At 36.8% G+C, this 22,537-nt stretch overlaps 1 protein-coding gene across 3 annotated transcripts in view; it reads left to right on the top strand.

Annotated features, from left to right (window-relative positions):
- Positions 1 to 22,537, top strand: part of DACH1 (dachshund family transcription factor 1) — a 485,967-nt gene that overhangs the window by 190,524 nt on the left and 272,906 nt on the right. For all 3 annotated transcript variants that reach the window (XM_049853405.1, XM_049853407.1, XM_049853406.1), the window contains one exon: positions 8,520 to 8,635. In XM_049853405.1, coding sequence (XP_049709362.1) covers positions 8,520 to 8,635 — 116 coding nt within the window. The remainder of the gene's footprint in view (positions 1 to 8,519; positions 8,636 to 22,537) is intronic.

The following is a 22,537-nucleotide window of genomic DNA, read 5'->3' as shown; positions in this document are numbered from 1 at the left end:
GCTTAGCCACATTCCAATATGTTTTAAGTCTTATTTGGGGTAATTCCTTACTCTGTATTTAGCAGCACCAACTGAATTGGAGAATTCAGACATTTTGTCAGTTCCTTGGAAACTGTCCTAATTCAAGCCTATGCAATGTGAGTTTGGGAGTCAGAGGCAACAATAATTCTTCCTCATCAGAGTAGCTAATTTCAACTCCATTTTTTTTTTTTTCTTATTTGTTGTGTTAGTAATGGTTTAAGTTAACTTATGTTAACCTTATGCTTTGCGTAATTGTCATATTTCTCTAACTCTTAGGTCAATATTTTTGGGTTAGATGACTATCTGCTTTGCAAACTTTTCTTTTTTCGTCAACTTTAATGGAAACTCCATGTCCCTTAAGCAATAACTGCCCGTTTCAACCTCTTCTTTGCTCTGTGTAAACAGTAATAAACTTTGGTCTCTATGAATTTGCCTATTCTAGATATTTCACGTAAGTGGGATCATATAACATTTGTCCTTTCATGTCTGGCTTTTTTCACTCAGCATAATGTTATCAAGGTTCTTTTATGTTGTAGCATGTATCAGTACTTCATTTCTCTTTATGGCTGAATAACATTCCATTGTATGTGTATAGCACATTTTAGTTATCCATTCATCTGTTGATGGATAACTGAGTTGTTTCCACCTTTTGGCTATTGTGAATAATGCTGCAGTGAACATGGTTGAACACATATCTATTTGAGCCCCTGCTTTCAAATCTTTGGGTATATACCTAGGAGTGGAATTGCTGGACCGTGTGGTATTCTATGTTTAACTTTCTGAGGAACTGCCAAATTGTTTTCCACAGTGACTGTGCCATTTAACAATTCCACCAGCAATGGATGAGGGTTTCTATTTCTTCACATCCTCATCAGCACTTGTTATTTTCTGTTTTTGTGATAGTAGCCATCCTACTGGATGTGGTGGAAACCCTGGCAGTGTAGTGATTAAGTGCTATCTATGGCTGCTAACCAGAAGGTTCACAGTTCGAATCCACCAGGCACTCCTTGGAAACTATGGAGCAGTTCTGCTCTGTCCTGTAGGGTCGCTGTGAGTCGGAATTGACTCGACAGCAATTTTTTTTTTTTTTTTTTTAATGGGAGTGGATGTGAAACAGTATCTCCTTGTGTTTTTCATTTGCATTTCCCTAATGACTAATGATGTTAAGCATCTTTTCACGTGTTTCTTTGCAATTTGTATTTCTTTGCCAATTCAAGTCCTTTGTCCAGTTTTTGATTGGTTTGTCTTTTTGTTGTTGAGTTGTAACGGTTCTTTATATCTTTTGGATATTAAATCCTATCAGATACTTGGTTCCCAAGTGTTTTCTCCCATTCTGTAGATTGTCTCTTCAACTACAGAATCTTTTATAAAAGTTATTTTTTAAAATTTTCTTTCACAGAACACTTTTATTTTGTGTATTCATGTATTTACTCATTTAGTTAATATCCTGAATTACCTGCCTTGTAAAAAGCTGAGGTATTTTGTATTTTGTGCTCATGAGCAAGTCATCTGAGTGTGCACTCCAAGTGTCATCTAGTGACATTTTTAAAGTGTCTGTCCTATGGAACTGTGTATTTTGGTGGCAGTAAAAGAAAGAACTTCTCTTTGATGAGTTAGGTCATAGTATAATTTTATGGAAAAATATACATGGCTAGGACACACAGCTACAAAGAGAACACAAAAAGCCCTATCAAATGTGGGACATGAGATTGAGCAAGTATGCACATTTTTCATTACTTCAAAAAAGGAATATATCCTTCAAAGTTTTATGAGCTGTAGAAGAAAACTCCATGTAAAGGGAAAATAACGCCAGTCATACACTTTCTCAGATATTTTGATTGTTGCATTTCAGAAAACTGAAATGTGTTTTTCAAACATCTATGTATGTATCTCTATATTTCACCAAAAGAATCAGCTGATTTATTACCCTCCATAAAAAAAAAAAAAAAAAATTTTTTTTTTAGTTTATTTATAAATGGGTAGTTTTCTTTACAAATGTGTTTTAACTTGTTACAAGTACAAACAACTTGTTAATTGTAAAGAAAACTACCCCTTTATAAACTAAGGATTCTAAATCAGTTGCTTCTTTTGGTGAAATATACATACATGAATGTTAGGAGGTTCTTTGAATTCTTTTGTGTCGGTAGATATATTTCCTGGGGTTGATTTAATCTGGGAGCTATCAGTGATTATTCCTACTATTCATATCTAATATATATAGTTTTTACAAGGATATCATTTTTACATATGACCTTCTGCTTTTTAACAGATATTTTAGTACTGAAATGGAGAGCAAAGAAAGATTAAGAGAACAGTTATACCCAATTAATACTGTGGATAGAAGTAAATCTTAGGCACTCATAAAAAAGTTTAGCCAGGATCATGATTTGTCCACAATGAATAATTTGAAAATTACAGTCAACATTATTGAAGTGTTAAATTCACTTAAAAGTTATTTTTTTTTAGTATTTTAAACGTAATGCATGCTTATAACAGAAATTTAAATCTGTAGATGTCAAAAATTATGTATTTTAATCCAGCAATAATTAAAATATAAATATATATTTTAAATCCAGCAATAATTACCTTTAAAATTTTAATGTTTCCTTCTCATGTTTTTTCTACATATATTTATTCCTTGCTTTACTTTAATTTTTGTATCCTTCATATGCTGTTATGTCCACTGCTGCAGTTTTGTACCTTGCTTTTTCACTTTTATTTCAGAACATAAGCCTTTCCCTGCATTACCAGAGAGTCCTTATAAATATCACATTTCATGATTACATAATGTTCAAGTAGCTTTTTAAATTATTAAGCAAGTGTACCTGTAGAATCAGAAATAAGTTTATTCATATATGTATTTATTTTTATATATTTACATATTTGAAGTTCTCATGTCTTGGCTTTCTTCTGAGAAGCAATTTACTAGAAAAAATATGCAGAATATAAAAGTAGATTTGGACAGATTTGGACCTTTGCTGGGGTAACTAGATAAGAGATCGCAAATGAAATTTTATAGGTTAACTGAGCAAGGCACTTTGACCCCTAAATGCTTGTTTGTGTCCCCAACCTAATCTCAAGGCTCACTTGCTACCATGTATTTTTCTGCTGCACTCTTACCCCACAGACTACTTAATTTTTTCTCCCTTCTCAAAGAATGAAATTTTTCCTTTACTCTTACAACTCTGTTCTATAGTCCAGAGCTAGGCTTTTTTCTCTTGGATGAATGAATGATTGAATAGGACCCTTCTTTACTGCTCTAGTCAGGCGGGATTTAGAACCATAATGTCTACTGGGCAAGCTACTTTCGCATTTCCAAATTTGCAGCCATCACAGACTCATTCTGGATTTTAATTGTTTCTCTGCCCCAATCCTAGAGGAATACAATTGAACTTAATTTCTCAAGAACTACTGCAGTGATTATCAGAAGATGATGTCTATGGAGAAGATTGCAAATTGAAAAATCTGTAAAGCACCTTCTCTATAACTTTTCAACATTGAATCCATTTAACTTCTTGTTAATTCATATCACTTGTGTTTTCCTTTGTTAAGTTGGATTTTGATTTTGCCCCAACTAAACACAATAAATGGGGAGAGTTGGTAAGCATTATGCAGTTGTGAGAGAGAGACAGAAATTAGGATGCAACTTATTTTGTGATGTTGATTAAAGAGAGAATACCACCCAGTGATATGTATGGAACGCAGTCTTTATATCCAGCTGGAGGAAATGGTGTGCCTGAGTGGGTTCCTAAGTATTTGGGTATTAAGTGTGGATTGCTGTCCTTTTTTAGGGAAGATGGCTGAAAATGCTAAAGGCTGTTTTCTGGCTAATGTGTAAAGCTGGCAAAAACAATTACAAAGTCATAAATTGTGATTTCATTTATGCTAGTAAGGGCAATAACTTATTTAGAGGGGCCTTCTGCTTTGATTAGAACTAGGAGGGTTCAGCTTGCTCTGATCCCCTGGGGTAGAGTTGGGTTACTGTTATAGATAGCGATGCTTGAACACGGCTACTATTGAGGCAATTGATCATTATAAAATGATATGCTTTTGCTAATTGTTTTACTTACTTTTTTCAGTTAATTTTTTAAAAATCTTTTATAAGATATTTGATTTCAAAGAAGGTATACAGGGCTACTTTTATAAAAAACCCAAAATAATCCCGCTTTAATCAGATGCTCAGAGAAGTTAGCTTACCTGACCAAGTTCAACCATAAAACCAAACCAAACCAGCTGCCATGGAGTTGATTCCAATTTAGGGCGACCCCATGTGTGCACTCCTTAGGGTTTTCAAGGTTGTGACCTTTCAGAAGCAGATCACCAGGCCTGTCTTCCCAGGAGCCTCTGGGAGGGTCTGAACCTCCAACCTCTGTCAAGCACTTAACAGATTGTGGCACCCAAGGACTCGCATCAAGGTCCACCTCTAGTAAATTGATAAAGCCTGATCTGTAAAGACAACAGAACCTGCCTTGGTGGTTACAACACTCTACATGCTCCCTTGGAAGTTCCTGAAATCTCTGTTGTTAGGAATTTAAATATTCAAGTATTTTACAATTATCTTCCCTTTTAGGAAACTTTTAGGTAGCATAGTGGTTAAGTGCTACGGCTGCTAACCAAAGAGTCGGTAGTTCAAATCTACCAGGCGCTCCTCAGAAGCTCTGTGGGGCAGTTCTACTCTGTCTTATAGGGTCGCTATGAGTTGGAATAGACTCGATGGCACAGGGTTTTGTTTTGTAGAGTCTTCAAACCCTCTAGGAGTTAGTCATCAAGACTGCAGTAAGGGTAAAATACAGAGCTTGCCAGTAAGGGGACCTAACTGAAGGGACAGAGGAAAAGTCTTGTTAATAAATAAATAAACCTTCCAACTTCCCCTCAGCCAAGAAGTTGTGACTAACTCCAAGGATTGGTTCTCAGTAGTCTTGTTCTTTAGTAAAAGGTTAAATGCCTTGACGTTGACTTGCCCTTCCAAATCTTTTCTCTCAATCCCCTCCACTCTTTGCATAGATATTTCAAGACTATGCTCACACCTAATTGTAAAGTAATCCCCAGTAGGGTGTTAGTTGATGGCTTTAGGGTGTTACCTGGCAAGGGTATTTGCATTTTAATGGAAGGCTTTAAAAGATCTTAAAGTTTCAGGACTGAAAGCAATAAATCTCTATTGGTGGAATTTGAGGTAATATGATAGATGGGCAGGCGATGTCTGGAGTGAGAGGAGCCCACTGGGTCTATTCAAATCACAGCTTGAAGTAAAAAGCTCCTATTTAGTGGCCTAGCTCTTAAGTCCTGAGTGAGGGTGGTGAGGACAGCTCCTGTGGCCTGAATAATAAACTGCTCTTGAACCATCTCATTTTCTTTAAAAGCAAAACAAATTAAAGTGCTAAAATTTCAAATATTAACCTTGTTTTCATTTCCTACTTTCTCTATGGTATCTTGCTTGAGATATTCCAATACCTCCACTCTTTTTCTCTGGTCTGCAGATGTGTTTTTAGAATTACCTTTTGACTCAGAGTTCCAAGCTTTTTTTGTGCTTTACTTTTCATTTCCTAGAAGGTTTGATCGACATAGGTTTGATATCACTGGAATGGATACAGAAGGTTCTTGAATCATTTGGGGGAAATGACTTCATAAATTGTTTTAACATTTAGTTAAAAACATGTAGTGAGCCAAGCAGTAAGCTAGGTTTTAAGGACACAAAGACATATTTGATGTATTTTCTGCTATACAGTCTTGGAAGTGAAAAAATAAACAGATTATTAAAATCTAGTGCAGAAAGAGCTATAATAGAGTTGTTTACCACAGACTATCACAGTTCATGGAAAAATTGTTAGAGAAGCGATTATTAAGAAGGATTATTAAGGTTTAGCCAGGTAAAGTGGAGATGAGGATGGGAGGTATAGACAAAGCCTTTGATGGCAAAGGAGGCAGCATCTATAAAAGTAATGTAATAGGAGACCAAGGCAACTCAGGAAGCTGTTAAGACATTTATTACGGCCAAATGTAAGTAATGAATGTAAGAATAAATTGATGAGACTAGAAAAGTAGGCAGTGAGCAAGTAATGGAGGGCCATTCATATCTTTAAGCAAATGGAAGACATAATCAGACTTGCATTTTAGAAAAATCCTTCTGGAATCAGTGTGGAGAGTCATCTAGAGGCTAGACTCTGGAGTGGGACATACAGTGTGAAAAGTCATCTAGACTCGAGTGGAACATAGCTGGAGATATGGCATAGAAGAGTTTGGAAAGCTGTAAGGTAAATCAAGCAAGAAATGAGGGCTTGTTCCAGAAGTTTGGAGTGGGGAGAATGAATTGGAGATATATCCTCAGAGCAATGGTAGTTGAGTATACAAGAGAAGGAAAAGACATAGCTGAGTCCTGGAGTTTTTGCTTAGTCAGTTAGGTACCTTTTCTCTGAACCAAGGAAGAGGAATAGGTTTTAAGGGATAAGTGCTGAGTTCATATTTGGAGAAGCTAAATCTTAGACAGTTTAGACCTTCCAAGCAGAGATTTCTAGTAGACGTGAGTCTAGTACATTTATATCTTTCTGAATCCGCAGAGGGAAATTTGGGCTTTAGAAATATATTTAGTTGTTAGTTCTTACCATCTAAGTGATAACAATACAGGGGATCACTCAGGGAGAATGGGGACTACGAGGGGGCTATTGATAGACCCGAGGCAAATCATAGGAGTTAAAAAGCCAAAAGAACATGAAAGTAATATGGAAGAATGAATAAGAAGTAGCCAGGGAGATACTTCAGAACAATAAGTAGGAGAGAATAGTGTCCCTATTGGTTAGCAAAAACAGAAGCAAACACAAACAAGCAAAACCCACAAAACCCTACCTCCTTGCTCTAGGTCCTAAGCCCTCCAGGATTCTGGCTCCAGGCAATGACTGCAGGAATATCAATCTCTGTTCTCTTCATACTAGTTTCGCTTCAGTGGATTACTCCTTGCATTTCCATACATTTTCACACCACCAAACCTTTTTCTCCTTCTAACTGGCATGCATTTTTCTTCCATTCTTTTCTCCTTTAAGTCTAACTCATCATTATGAATTATCTTCTAATGTTTCTTGTTGTTGTTAGTTGCTGTCCGGTCAATTCCAGACTCATGGTGACCCCATGCACGCAGGGTAGAAATGCTCAGTAGGGTTTCCAAGGCTGTGACCTTTTGGAATCAGATCACCAGGCCTTACTTCCGAGATAACTCTGGGCGGATTTGAATGATTAACCTTTCAGCACTTAACCATTTGGCACATATGAGCAGATACTGGAAGCAGTGGTTGCATAGTGGTTAAGAGCTACAGCTGCTAACCAAATGGTCGGCAGTTCAAATCCTCCAGGTGCTCCTTGGAAACTCTGTGGGGCAGTTCTACTCTGTCCTATAGGGTTGCTGTGAGTTGGAATAGACTTGATGGCAAGAGGTTTGGTTTGGTTTTTGGTAAGCAGATACTTGATGGAACAGCATTTCAGAAATTACATTCATGATATACAGGCAGAAAGTGAAAACATAATACTAAGAATGTTGATTCATGACTTGCTCATATGATATTCTTGATGTTATTCTCATGCAAGTATAGTGAATACCTGCCTCCCCTTTACCTTCTGCTTTTATTAATAATAATAATAATCTTGTGCAATAGGCATGTAAAGGACAAATACTGCTAAAACACAAGGTATTTTTATTTATCTTAAAGGCAGATTTAAGTTGCTATACCACCACGTTCTCGAAGATGTCCTACAAATAATCCTAAATCTTTTCAATTTATTTTAGTATAGTAAGAGTAAGGCAACCTAGTGAGACTGTTTACTTAACTAAAATAAGGGTTAAATGGTAACTTGACTTATCTTTTAAATGACAAAAAATAAAGAAATTGCAAGACCTTTTCACACATTAGATATGTATTGTCATTTATCATCTGGATATCAGGCTAGCAGTGCGAAGTAATAAAACATATCATCGAAAAATGTGCTATAGGTCTGAATCACTCTTTCATTCCACCTCCCAGCTAACTGTAGTATTAAATCAAACAAGCAGAACATTTCCTTAGGCAGCCATTGCCTTTTAATTTCCTGAAGAACCTTAAAATATCATTCATTACAAGTACTACACATATTTGGTTTTTAAAAGTCTCATAAATCAATAGCAGGCTGACTGTAATAATTATTACAAGTTAGTGCATAATTTTCGTGCTGAAGGCTGCATGCAGAACTTTAGCATATGCAAACGAGGCAATTCAAACTGTGTATAGATATTAATATGAAGAAGCAGGTAACGAGGTGCAGGCTATGAATTATGCATCAGGAGTGGCTGATCTTCAATGAGGAAAATGAATTCAGCATGTAATCTAATTAGTGATGGAAGTCTATTACATCTAACTGCAAACGCAACCGTCCTTGAAACAAATTTATTTACAGTCCATGTTACCACTTGAAACAACTTTGAAATGATGTGTAAGACAACAGCTTAATTGTAAAATTTTTTTGTTTGTTTGTTTCAGTTCTAGACCTGGAAGGCCTCCTAAGAGGACTCAAAGTGTCACCTCCCCTGAGAACTCTCATATCATGCCACATTCTGTTCCCGGCCTCATGTCTCCTGGAATAATCCCTCCAACAGGTAAGAGTGTAACTTATTTAAACCAAAAAATATTAAAAATCAGCCAATGTCATAGCTTTTATATATACTAATGCTTATGTAGTTATCTACATACATCAGTTACATTTTGTGCAAAATAAGACAATTAATAGCAAAACCGCATTATAATCACCACTATCCTTTATTTAAAATAAAATGAAAGAAGTTAAATTGAGCATAGGGCTAGGAGTTATTTCAATTAATCTTCTCAACAATATCAAATAGTAAACTACTATCCTTGTTTTGCTTTTAAGAAATGGATGCTCAGAGAGAGTATATGACTTTCTCAAGGTCAATCAGCTGGTACCTGTTAGTGGTTATTCAAATCCAGGTCTTTTTTCTAAATGTATCTCTTATTCCATAAACAACAACAATAACAACCAAAAAACAGTTGACACCAAGTCAATTCTGACTCATAGAGACCCTGTGTGTATCAGAGTAGAACTGTGCTCTATAGGGTTTTCAATGGCTGTGATCTTTAGGAACTAGATCACCAGTCCTTTCTTCCGAGGAACCATTGGGTAGATTAGAACTGCCAATTTTTTGGTTAATAGTCTAGCACTTAACCATCTGCATCACCCAGGGACTTCTCTCATTGCATAATATGTATAGAAGTAGATAGAAATGCATCCAAACAAAAGAGAATAACTGTCAAATTGGAGACCTCTACTTGGAAATGTCTCTTAATTTTTTCTCAGACTATAATGTGAATAAATTTCCATTAGAAACCCTTTAGGAAGATTTTTAGTTCCTGAAATATTGAAAATGTATAAGTAAAAAGACAGCCTTGACCATATAAGCTCTAAACCATAAACAACTTTAATAATGTACTGTTTGTAAAAATATTTTTCTACCACCTGAATGTGCTTATTAATTTTTTTATTTACTTTACACACACATTTGCCTAGGTTCCATGTTCTGTTGAAAACTGAGCCAGATCCATGCACAAATTAAAAGAATAATTAAGTATCTTCCTTACATATACAATATCATATATATATAATCTTTGCACTCATGTTTGCTGTGGAGATAGACACATAAACACATTTGTCATGTCACTTAACAGATACAGGATAGATAATAATTTGGCAAGATGGGAAGAGTCTTTATTTATTTATTCCCTTCTGAAATCAAATATCAATGTTTTCTTTTTCTTTTATAACACCCATCTTTCTCTGTGCTCTAATATGATCTTGGGTAACCTGATTTCACAATCCATATTTGGTTAAATACTCCTTGAAGGCAAGGACTGTTTCTAATTCATCTTTATTTCCTTGGAAGCATCTGAATAGTTTCTTCTGTCTTGTGGACATTTATCAAACATAAATTGAGTTGAATTTGAAACTATTTGCTCACTTTATATGTTTAATTAATTTTTTTCCAGTCAGACACCAAAAGTTCTTAATAGTAAACAATTTAAATTTCAGTGGAGATTTGTTTTTTATGCTGACTTGGCTGATGTAAAATTGAGATGTGGAAAAATGAATTCAAAGGCCAAAAGGTACCCAATAGTGGGATCGCTATCATCATTTCTATATTTTATTTATTCATGTTTTTCAGATCAGTAATTAATCCTATTTCCTGAAATTCTAATCCCAAATTTGGGGATTGGAAAAGAAATAGGTAATATTTTCAAAGCTTTTACAATTTATATTTTGCTGATATACTACATAGGCTAGATAGAAGTATAATCTTATTATTTATTTATTTATTTTTGGTATGTTTCATGGTTAAAAGACTTGAATGTGCTAGAAGAAAGACCTGAGTCTTTGACTCAGTTAACCTCTTCTCAATGAATTATGTTTCAGAGATTTGAAAACATGATCGTTTTAGCAGTCATTATTCCATATTTGGTAAATTTGTGTTGGCTCCCAAATGTTATTAATCACAGTAATCTTATGGGGAAAAATATTCTAGATTTTATCAATATTAAAATAGGGAAGATCTGATTCCAAATTATCTGCCCACATTTAATCTTTTAAGATGAAGACAATAAATATTTCATTACCACAGTAGTGATGAAATAATGCGATGCCATAATAATTAACATTATTACATAACTTTAGGGTAAGCAAAGTTCTCAGATATCTAAAGTTTATATGCCAAAACAAAAATACAAATATGTTATTTTTGATGAACCACTTTCTAAAATATAATTGCACATTTTCCTGGCTTGTTGAACAGAGACACTGAAGGTAATTTGCACTTGTCTCATTGTAATGGACACTCATGTATGAAGTAGGATTTACTGTATATGTATTTCAGTTGCTATGCCCTTCTTCTCAAACACTCTTTTTTTACATTTGTCCTTTCTGACGTGTTGTGAACTCAGAAACCAGGACTTCTGTCAAGCTAATTAAGCAGTATGTTGAAAAAGACATTAAGCAATCATGTTCTAGAGAAAGGTGAGGACGTGGTGGTTCATCAGGAGAGTTGAATGCATTGGCAAGTGGGTCATGGACAGTTCAGTGCTCTATAAATTCTTGTAAAGGGGTTTAGGTGGGAAGTGTGAATTACTATTGCCCATTTCATTTAATTTCAACTTTTAAACATTTGTCCAAAGATTTGAGGTTGCCAAGAGTTTGACAGTGGCACATGAGTGGTCTTATCTTAATGTGTTCAATATGATTTATTTTTACATAAAGTCCCTCCAGATCAAGAAGTTTAGATTTCCGGGAATACTGAGTAATATCCACATCCACTGGAGAACATGTTATTTCCTATTTCAAAAGTAACATTAACTAGAAATCTAATGGTCTTAAAGAAATCTTATAGCTCTCCAAGGAGTGTAACAGCTTTCTCTCAGGGAGTACTTAGTGTACTGGGAGAAGTTGTTTCAATATGAATATGTAGACTTTTATATACTGGAAGTTTATTTCTATTGTCTACTTAAAAAAAAAAAAAAAAGAAAGACACTTTTTTCTTCCCAAAGTGAAGAGAGTGAAGTGTGTTATTTATATATCAATATTGTGGGTAACTACTTTGATAACATCTCTACTATTTTTTACCTGTGAGTTTAGATTTTATTATTTTAATTTGGACTTAACAGTCTACACACCTTCTCCTCACTTACCGACTATCTTGTTATTTGACATTTCACATTCACGACAATGGTAAAAAATCTTCTATTTTGTGCATTGATGATGCACATCTGGCAGTAACGAATGCTGAAGCACCAGGCTAGTTATGTTAAAGTTATGCATCAGCTTGGCTGGGACATGATTCTCAGTGGCTTGGCAGTTACATAATGATGTAATTTGGCAGTTATGTAATGATGTATGTCTTAGTCACCTAGTGCTGCTATAATAGAAGTAACACAAGTGGATGGCTTTAACAAAGAGAAATTTATTTCTTCACAGTAAAGTAGGCTAAAGTCCAAATTGAGGGCATCAGCTCCAGAGGAAAGCTTTCTGTCTCTGTCAGTCTTCTCATCAATCTTCCCCCAAACTAGGAGCTTCTCCATGCAGGGACCCTGGGTCTAAAGGTTGTGCTCTGCTCCCACCACTGCTTTCTTGGTGGTTTGAGGTCCCTCTTCTCTGCTTGCTTCCCTTTCCTTTTTATCTCTTGAGAGATAAAACATGGTGTAGGCCACACCCCAGGGAAACTCCTTTTACACTGAATCAGGAATGTGACTTGGGTAAGGGTGTTACAATCCCACCCAATCCTCTTTAACATAAAATTACAATCAGAAAATGGAGGACAACTGCACAATACTGGGAATCATGGCCTAACCAAGTTGACACATATTTTGGGGGATGACAATGTAATTTGGCAGTTGCGCAATGATGTGGACATTTTCCATTTGTGATCTGATGTTGTCATTCTCTATTTTCACATAACACCAATTTTCACATAACGACCTGATCTATGGAACATAAGCATATCAATAAGTGAGGAGTGGGTGTAGTTATTACCAGTACCTTTAAAAGATTTGGAAATCATATTTTAAAATAAGTAAAAATAAATCAAAACAAACAAATATATTAACTTTGAAAAACAAATAGAAACAAACAAAAACCAAAATCTAGTCTCTTCCAAGATTGAAGTTGTGGTCTACCTATAAATGTTTCTTGTACTTCTGTGCTTAGAATAGTAGTATTTGAAAAGCAGAAAAAGATGCAAATTTGCCTTCCAATTAGCCTAAATTGGACTGAAAAAGAAAATTTATTAATTTTAAAAAGTGTGTAAAATTCAGCAATTTGTTTCTAACCATTCCCTAATCCTTACTTTTTAACAACTAAACATTGGAGTTAAATATATTCTTTCCTATAAGTCTCCTTTTCTGAAAGAAAATACTACTATTTTTATATTTTAATAGTTTTTACATTCTATCAGCCCTAATAATATTATGTACATAGGTGTCTGTAATTAAAAAAAAAAAAATCGAGGCTGCTTATGATGTTTTAATTCTTTTTTGTTTTGGTTGTTGCTTGCGTATGCTTGTGTGTAACCTTAGAAAGGGGCGTGGGCAGATGGTGATAATTCCCAAAATTTATGGCTGTCACCAGATGCTATAGCAACTAGAAGCTGAAGTTAATGAAAGAAAGAAGGTTCTTTGTAGAAGCTCAAACCAATACCTCCTGCAGAGCGTACTACATTTATTTGGACTGAGCACTTGTCATAAATCATTTTTAATAATAAATACCAGTCTGGAATAAATTCATCCTAGCAACAGAGTTCCAATAACATTCATACTTTTTATAGGCTCATGTCTATTTTACAATTAGGGAAAGGGTTATTTAGGAATCCAGAATATTCACCTCTTGTGCCAGGAGTACAATTTGAATAGAGAATTTGGCCAACTTCCTGATTTTATGATTAGAACAGAAAGACTGGCTTCAAAATACAAATTTTATATATGTATTACAAGAGTAATTATATGAGTCTAAAGTATTTGCATTTAACATTAAAAGAAAAGTTACACAATATATCCATATTTTTTTTTTTAAATACACTCAGACCAAATAAATGAATGATTTATACTTTGGAACATAACCATACTTCTTGGACATGTCTTTTCTCTCACTGTGACCTGATAGACCTATAACCAATATACGTTCAGGGTAAAGAAAGCAATTGTCTACAGTCCAAATCAAACCACTGCCGTTGAGTCGATTCCAACTCATAGTGACCCTTTAGGAGAGAGTAGAACTGCCTCATAGGGTTTCCAAGGCGGTAAATCTTTACACAAACAGACCGCCACATCTTTCTCCCATGGAGTGGCTGGTGGGTTTGAAGAGCCAACCTTTTTGCTTAGCAGCTGAATGCTTTAACCACTGTGCCACCAGGGCTCCTCTGTAGACACACAGATGCATTTATGAGTACTTATAACTTGTAATTTATCATTTTGGGAAATATACTGGTGGAGGGCAATATTAATCAAGAGTTAATCGCATTGAAACATGCTTGTCTTAAGAAAAGATTAAAGGGAAATACTCTCATGTGGATTTATAATTCAAAACGTATTTTCATAGGGTATGTTTATTTTTCTGTTAAATATTACTAACCAGGAACAACATCTGAACTACCTCTTTTTGTAATAGCAGACTTTATAATATTAAAAATGCATTAAATACTTCAACTTCTCAGGAGGGAATTCATATTTTGGAACTGTGTGCTGTATGTTCAGAATTTTATTATAACAAATGCTTTGTATTCCATGGGGAAACTTGTAAGTAAGCATAACAAAAATGCACAAGTAAAGAAGCAGAGAAAAATGGATTGATCATCTTAACTAATAAATTAAACATAACAATCTACTAAATGCCTTGCTCAAAGAGTAAATAAGGTATAAACTATTGAAACCACTTATGTTTGTGTGGTATGTCTATGTAGGTGTTTTCATATATTTATATATAGGGAATATATATGAGGCTTAATTCCTGGGCATTTTTAGGTAGTACATTGAATCTGTAAGTATTTAACATGTGATCACCTTTATATTTTTCTTGAAGAGAAAAATAAAGTAATATGCATTCTTTTTCCTTTTTTGGAAGGCTAATATAAATACTAAGGAAACCTGGTGGCTCAATGATTAAGCACTAGGCTGCTAATTGAAAGAACAGCGGTTCAAACCCATCAGCCACTTCAAGAGAGAAAGGACCTGGCAATCTGCTTCTGTAAAGACTACAGCCTAGGAAACCCCATGGGGCAGTTTTACTCTGTCTTATAGCGTCACTCTGAGTTGGCACTGACTTCAGGGCATATAATGATAACTGTAAATACTAGCTTTCATGTTGTAATTTACTTACTTTTAAAACTTGTGAACAGTAGGAGTTTCCTGTGGTTGCTGTGGCAAATTACCACAAACTTGGTGTCTTAAACAACAGTAATGTATTCTCTCACAGTTGTGGAGGCCAAAATCAGAATACCTGGGCTGAAATCAAGGTGTTGGCAGGGTCACACTCCCTCCAGAGTCTTCTAGGGAGAATTTGTTCCTTGCCTTGTCCAGCTTCTGATGGCTGCCAGCATTCCTTGTCATGTGGCGGCATCATTCCAAACTGCTTCCATTTTTCCGTTGCTTTCTTCTCTTCAGTCCGTGTGTGCACGTGTGTGCATGTGTGTGAAACTTCCCTATGCCTATCTCTTATAAGGACATTTATGATTGTGTTTAGGACCTAGCAGGTAAACCCATATAATATCTTTAACTTAAGCACATCTGAAAGTACTTTTTTTTCCATATAACGTTGCATCCTTAGATTCTGTTAATTAGAAAGTGGTCATATATTTAGAGGTCATTATCAGTCTACCATAAACACCCAGTGTAAAAATGGTGTGGGAGAGGCATCTGACTTCCTCTAACTTCACAAGGGGGAGGGAAAATAAAGATGAACAGCCCATGGCTGATTCCTTTGAGGCAGAGGTCAGACATGCCTCCTCTCTCCACCACCTTTACCGATTCTGACGTCAACCATCCCTCCCATGGAAACCTGTACTTCTCTGAGGGCTCAATAATTCATTGCAGTGGCCACACAGAACTCACAGACAATACTCATGATTATGGGGTTTATAAGGGAAATAACAGATTACAATTCAGGTTTAGGAACACTCAAGATACAGTTCTTCCATCGGGACAGCCTCTTCCCAGCCGTGCCTACAGACACACCCCTCTCTGGCTCCTCGGCCTCTGCCCTGCTCTGGCAAGTGTTACAAAGTTCTTTTGCCTCTGCCAATAAGTACTCAGAGCCACCCCAATCAATCAGTAAGACTTGACTCAAAGACAGTCAGCTGTCTTGCTACATGGGCCAGGAAACCCACTGCACTATCTCCTGCTGGTCTCTCCTGCCACTGTTTCTCTGCTACCACTTCTCGGCCACCTCTTCTCACTGTCTTCAGTGCCACCACTCTCTCTGTCTCTGTATGTCTCTCTCTTTCTCTCTATTGGCCTCCTGGTTCCAAGAGCATCTCAGCACAGGAATCCTGGGTCCAAAGGATGTGCTCTGTTCTTGGCTCTTCTTCTTTGGCAGTGGTGAAATCTTCTCTTTTGTGCCTCTGGAATGGCTCATTTTAAGCCAAACAGAATGGCAAAACTAACTAATCCCCTCATTACAGTTCCGTATACCTTATTAGCATAGTCCCTTTCAATCACTTGGGTAGAAGTTACAAGATCATGACAAAAAGAGCCACATGAAGTGATTCATTACACTGCACCCAGGGAGTCACTGGGCGAGGTATTGTGAGAGGTTCAAGCATAACGTGGAAGACATACACACAGACAGCCTCTGTGAGATTTTGGCATTTGTGCCTATTGCAAAGAAAAGTGACTCAACTGAATGTGGAAATTATCAAACAAGGTCATTAATGTCACACACAAGAAAAATTTTCCTGGAGATTATTTTAAAATGGTTGCAGCAATACATTGACAGGGAACTGCCAGAAATTCAAGCCAGATTCAGAAGAGAACGTGGAACCAGGAATATCATCGCTAATGTCAGATGGATCCTGGCTGAAAGCAGAGAACACCAGAAAGACGTTGACCTGTGTTTTATTGACTTTGCAAAGGCATCCGGCTGTGTGGATCATAATAAATTATGGATAACATTGCAAAGAATGGGAATTCCAGAACACTTAATTGTGCTCATGAGGAGCCTGTACATAGACTAATAGGTAGCCCTTCAAACAGAACAAGAGGATACTGTGTGGATTAAAATCAGGAAAGGTGTGCATCAGGGTTGTATCCTTTCATCATACTTATTCAATCTGTATGCTGAAAAAATAAGCTGGACTATATGAAGAAGAAAGAAGCATCAGGATCGGAGGAAGGCTTAGTAACAACCTGTCGTGTGCAGATGACATGACCTTGCTTGCTAAAAATGTAGAGAACTTGAAGCACTTACTGATGTAATGAAGATCAAGGGCTACAGCCTTCAGTATGGATTACATCTCAACATAAAGAAAGCAAAAATCCCCACACCTTCACCAAGAAGTAACATCATGATAAGTGTAGAAAATATTGACGTTATCAAGGATTTCATTTTACTTGGGTGCATAATCAACTCCCATGGAAGTAGCAGTCAAGAAATCAAAGGACATATTTCACTGGGCAAATCGGTTGCCAAAGATCTCTTTAAAATGTTAAAAAGCAAAGATGTCACTTTGAGGACTAAAATGTGCCTGACCCAAGCCATGGTGTTTTCAGTGGCCTCGTGTGCATGCAAAAGCTGGACAATGAATAAGGAAGACCAAAGAAGAATCGATGCCTTTGAATTATGATGCTGGTGAAGAATATTGAATATGCCATGGACTGCCAGAAGAATGAACGAAATCTGTCTTGGAAGAAGTACCACCGGAATGCTCCATAGAAGTCAGAATAATGAGACTTTATCTCATGTACTTTGGACATGTTATCAGAACAGACCAGTCCCTAGAGTAGGATGTCATATTTGGTAAAGAGGAGGGTCAGTGAAAAAGAGGAAGATCCTCAATGAGATGGATTGAAACAGTGGCTGCAACAATGAGCTCAAACATAGCAATGATTGTGAGGATAGCAGAAGACCAAGCAGTGTTTCAGTCTGTTGTACATAGGGTCCCTATGAGTTGGAGCCGACTTGAGGGCACCTAACAACAACAAAGGATTTCTGGGAGAAATTAAGCATCAGATTTATAAATGGAAATATTGGCAATATAACACAGTTTCTAAAATCCTATCTAAGCATTGTTAGACTGTAGATTAAAGATTTAGATTTTGGAACCTAATGCAGATAAGATGGTCTCTGTCTGGATGCTGCAGCTCGTTCCTGCTGTCTTGCCTGCCAATATTGGAATTGATCGGTTTCTGCAGCCTGTGAGCCAGAACCCTGCAGCCTGACCTGTCAATCTTGTGTTTGCCAGCCCCTGAGGCTATGTGATCAGGAGGAGCCTCCAGCCTGGCCCATGGACTTGGAATTTTCTAGCCTCTACAACTAGGTGCCCACCACGTGTCTCTCAGTTTGTTGTACTGTGGGGGCTTGTGTGTTGCTGTGATGCTGGAAGCTATGCCACCGGTATTCAGATACCAGCAGGGTCACCCATGCAGGACAGGTTTCAGCTGAGCTTCCAGACTAAGATAGACTAGGAAGAAGGACCTGGCAGTCTACTTCTGAAAAGCATTAGCCAGTGAAAACCTTATGAATAGCAGAGGAACATTGTCTGATATAGTGCTGGAAGATATGCCCCCCAGGTTGTAAGGCACTCAAAAGATGACTGGGGAAGAGCTGCCTCCTCAAAGTAGAGTTGACCTTAATGATGTGGATGGAGTCAAGCTTTCGGGACCTTCATTTGCTGATGTGGCATGACTCAAAATGAGAAGAAACAGCTGCAAACATCCATTAATAATCGGAACCTGGAATGTACGAAGTATGAATCTAGGAAAATTGGAAATCATCAAAAATGAAATGGAACGCATAAACATCGATATCCTAGGCATTAGTGAGCTGAAATGGACTGGTATTGTCCATTTTGAATCAGACAATCATATAGTCTACTACACTGGGAATGACAACTCGAAGAGAAATGGTGTTGCATTCATCGTCAAAAAGAACGTTTCAAGATCTATCCTGAAGTACAACGCTGTGAGTGATGGGATAATATCCATATGGCTACAAGGAACACCAGTTAATACGACTATTATTCAAGTTTACGCACCAACCACTAGGGCCAAAGATGAAGAAATAGAAGATTTTTATCAGCTGTTGCAGTCTGAAATTGATCGAAGATGCAATCAAGATGCATTGATAATTACTGGCAATTGGAATGCAAAAGTTGGGAACGAAGAAGGATCAGTAGTTGGAAAATATGGCCTTGGTGATAGAAACAATGCTGGAAATCGAATGATAGAATTTTGCAAGACCAACAACTTCTCCATTGCAAATACCTTCTTTCACCAACATAAATGGCGACTATACACATGGACCTCACCAGATGGAACACACAGAAATCAAATTGACTACATCTGTGGAAACAGACGATGGAAAAGCTCAATATCATCAGTCAGAACAAGGCCAGGGGCCGACTATGGAATAGACCATCAATTGCTCATGTGCAAGTTCAAGCTGAAACTGAAGAAAATCAGAACAAGTCGACGAGAGCGAAAATATGACCTTGAGTATATCCCACCTGAATTTAGAGACCATCTCAAGAATAGATTTGACACATTGAACACCAGTGACCAAAGACCAGACGAACTGTGGAATGACATCAAGGAGATCATCCATGAAGAAAGCAAGAGTTCACCGAAGAGACAGGAAAGAAAGAAAGGACCAAGGTGGATGTCAGAAGAGACTCTGAAACTTGATCTTGAGCGTCGAGCAGCTAAAGCAAAAGGAAGAATTGATGAAGTAAAAGAACTGAACAGAAGATTTCAAAGGGCCTCTCGAGAAGTCAAAATAAAGTATTATAATGACATGTGCAAAGAGCTGGAGATGGAAAACCAAAAGGGAAGAACATGCTCGGCATTTCTAAAGCTGAAAAAACTGAAGAAAAAATTCAAGCCTCGAGTTGCAATACTGAAGGATTCCATGGGGAAAATATTAAATGATGCAGGAAGCATCAAAAGAAGATGGAAGGAATACACAGAGTCATTATACCAAAAAGAATTAGTCGATATTCAACCATTTCAAGCGGTGGCATATGATCAGGAACCAATGGTACTGAAGGAAGAAGTCCAAGCTGCTCTGAAGGCATTGGTGAAAAACAAGGCTCCAGGAATTGATGGAATATCAATTGAGATGTTTCAACAAACAGATGCGGTGTTGGAGGTGCTCACTCATCTATGCCAAGAAATATGGAAGACAGCTTCCTGGCCAACTGACTGGAAGAGATCCATATTTATGCCTATTCCCACGAAAGGTGATCCAGCCGAATGTGGAAATTATAGAACAATATCATTAACATCACAGGCAAGCAAAATTCTGCTGAAGATCATTCAAAAACGGCTGCAGCAGTATATTGACAGGGAACTGCCAGAAATTCAGGCCAGTTTCAGAAGAGGACGTGGAACCAGGGATATCATTGCTGATGTCAGGTGGATCCTGGCTAAAAGCAGAGAATACCAGAAGGATGTTTACCTGTGTTTTATGGATTATGCGAAGGCATTGGACTGTGTGGATCATAACAAACTATGGATAACACTGTGAAGAATGGGAATTCCAGAACACTTAATTGTGCTCATGAGGAACCTTTGCATAGATCAAGAGGCAGTAGTTCAGACAGAACAAGGGGATACTGATTGGTTTAAAGTCAGGAAAGGTGTGCATCAGGGTTGTATTATTTCACCACACCTATTTAATCTGTATGCTGAGCAAATAATCCGAGAAGCTGGACTATACGAAGAAGAATGGGGCATCAGGATTGGAGGAAGACTCATTAACAACCTGCGTTATGCAGATGACACAGCCTTGCTTGCTGAAAATGAAGAGGACTTGAAGCACTTACAAATGAAGATCAAAGACCACAGCCTTCAGCATGGATTGCACCTCAACATAAAGAAAACAAAAATCCTCACAACTGGTCCAATGAGCAATATCATGATAAATGGAGAAAAGATTGAAGTTGTCAAGGATTTCTTTTTACTTGGATCCACAATTAATGGCCATGGAAGCAGCAGTCAAGAGATCAAAAAACGCATTGCATTGGCTATATCTGCTGCAAAGGACCTCTTCAAAGTGCTGAAGAGCAAAGATGTCACCCTGAAGACTAAGGTGCGCCTGACCCAAGCCATGGTATTTTCAATCACATCATATGCGTGTGAAAGCTGGACAATGAATAAGGAAGACCAAAGAAGAGTTGATGCCTTTGAATTGTGGTGTTGGCGAAGGATATTGGATATACCATGGACTGCCAAAAGAAAGAACAAATCTGTCCAATCGGTACCCAACAGGACCAGACAGTGTTTCTTTCTGTTGTGCATAGGGTTGCTATGAGTCGGAACCAATTTGACGGCACCTAACAACAACAACAACAACGGAGATATGCTAAATAAATGGAAGGCATTGCTTCTTTGTTTATAGGTTATGATGGCTATATTTTAATATTTTGGTCTCTGATTGTGTTTATATCTCTAAGTTGATGCCATAGAGAAACAATACTTACAAGGTTAAATGGCAACATAGAACATATTAGTCCTTAAAATTCCTGCTCGTATGTGTGCATGTCCATGTATAGAGTGCACATGCATAGATATTTTAAAACCATTTCTGTGATTTTCATATAGCAATTAAAATACTTTACCCACACAGCAAAAATTTACATACATGGTATTATATAGTCTTCAAGGATTAGAATTCTCATTGTACCCATAGTATCTAGGTATAGAAGTAATTTAATACAAAGATGCATAAATATAACTCATAATTTAACTAAATGCAAATATAGTTTTTGGTATGAGGAAATACGTAATAAATTTATCTATTTTTTTATGTATAATATGTATGTATATTGATACATAATGTATATTGTAATTGAGTAAAAAAAACCAAACCCAGTGCCGTTGAGTCGATTCTGGCTCATAGCGACCCTATAGGACAGAGCAGAACTGCCCCATAGTGTTTCCAAGGAGCGTCTGGCGGATTCGAACTGCCAACCCTTTGGTTAGCAGCCGTAGCACTTAACCACTACGGCACCAGGGTTTCAGACAAATCAGAATCCTGGGTCTGTCGCCAGCATAGAAATTCATAAAAATCATTTTTTCTAAGCTTTCAGAGCAAAGACTTGTTATTTTTAGATTTAATTAAATAACCACATATTACTAGACTTCTGGACAGGACTTTCATTTGCTTAATTTAGAAGAAAATTACAGTCCTTTCTTCTCTAATTTATTTTTCTCTTCTAAGTTTCTATTGAGTTCTGTAGTCTCATATACCCAGGCTGGACTATGTGAAGAGTTATAATCTACTTATACTTCTCCCTCAGTAGATTTACAGTAATGAAGTTGGTAATAACCTTAACTGGCTAATTGTAATGCATTATTTACTACTTTTTTTAAACAATGTAATGCTTCCTTTGACAGAAAAGATTTATTTACATTAAGAAAAGATAATCAAATTTTAAGACTTAAATTTTGTTTATGATACTGGATGCTGTGAGATTAGCTAGCGATTTTTGAGTTATCAATTTATTTGTGAGATTCTGAGACAGTGTTCTAACTCCTTGATTATTCAATATGGCACCCTATTGTCTTTCATTGCTCACTTCAAATTCTTGACCAGTGGGAGGTGCTGTTACTAGCCTGCTTCCCTCCGTAAACAAGAAATGTGAGACATATAAATATTGCTAACCCAGGAAAATAAACCAACTCTGCTATAGATATATTTTGAATATTCCTGAAAAATCTTGTTAGAACAAAAGTCATATAAAACAAGATAAACAGTCTAAGCTCTTTGGTCTCTTTGTCTTTCATGGGTTTTCTTC

Source organism: Elephas maximus, chromosome 14 (genome assembly GCF_024166365.1).
Source record: "Elephas maximus indicus isolate mEleMax1 chromosome 14, mEleMax1 primary haplotype, whole genome shotgun sequence".
NCBI lineage: Eukaryota > Metazoa > Chordata > Mammalia > Proboscidea > Elephantidae > Elephas > Elephas maximus.
This window is presented reverse-complemented; position numbering and strand designations above follow the sequence as displayed.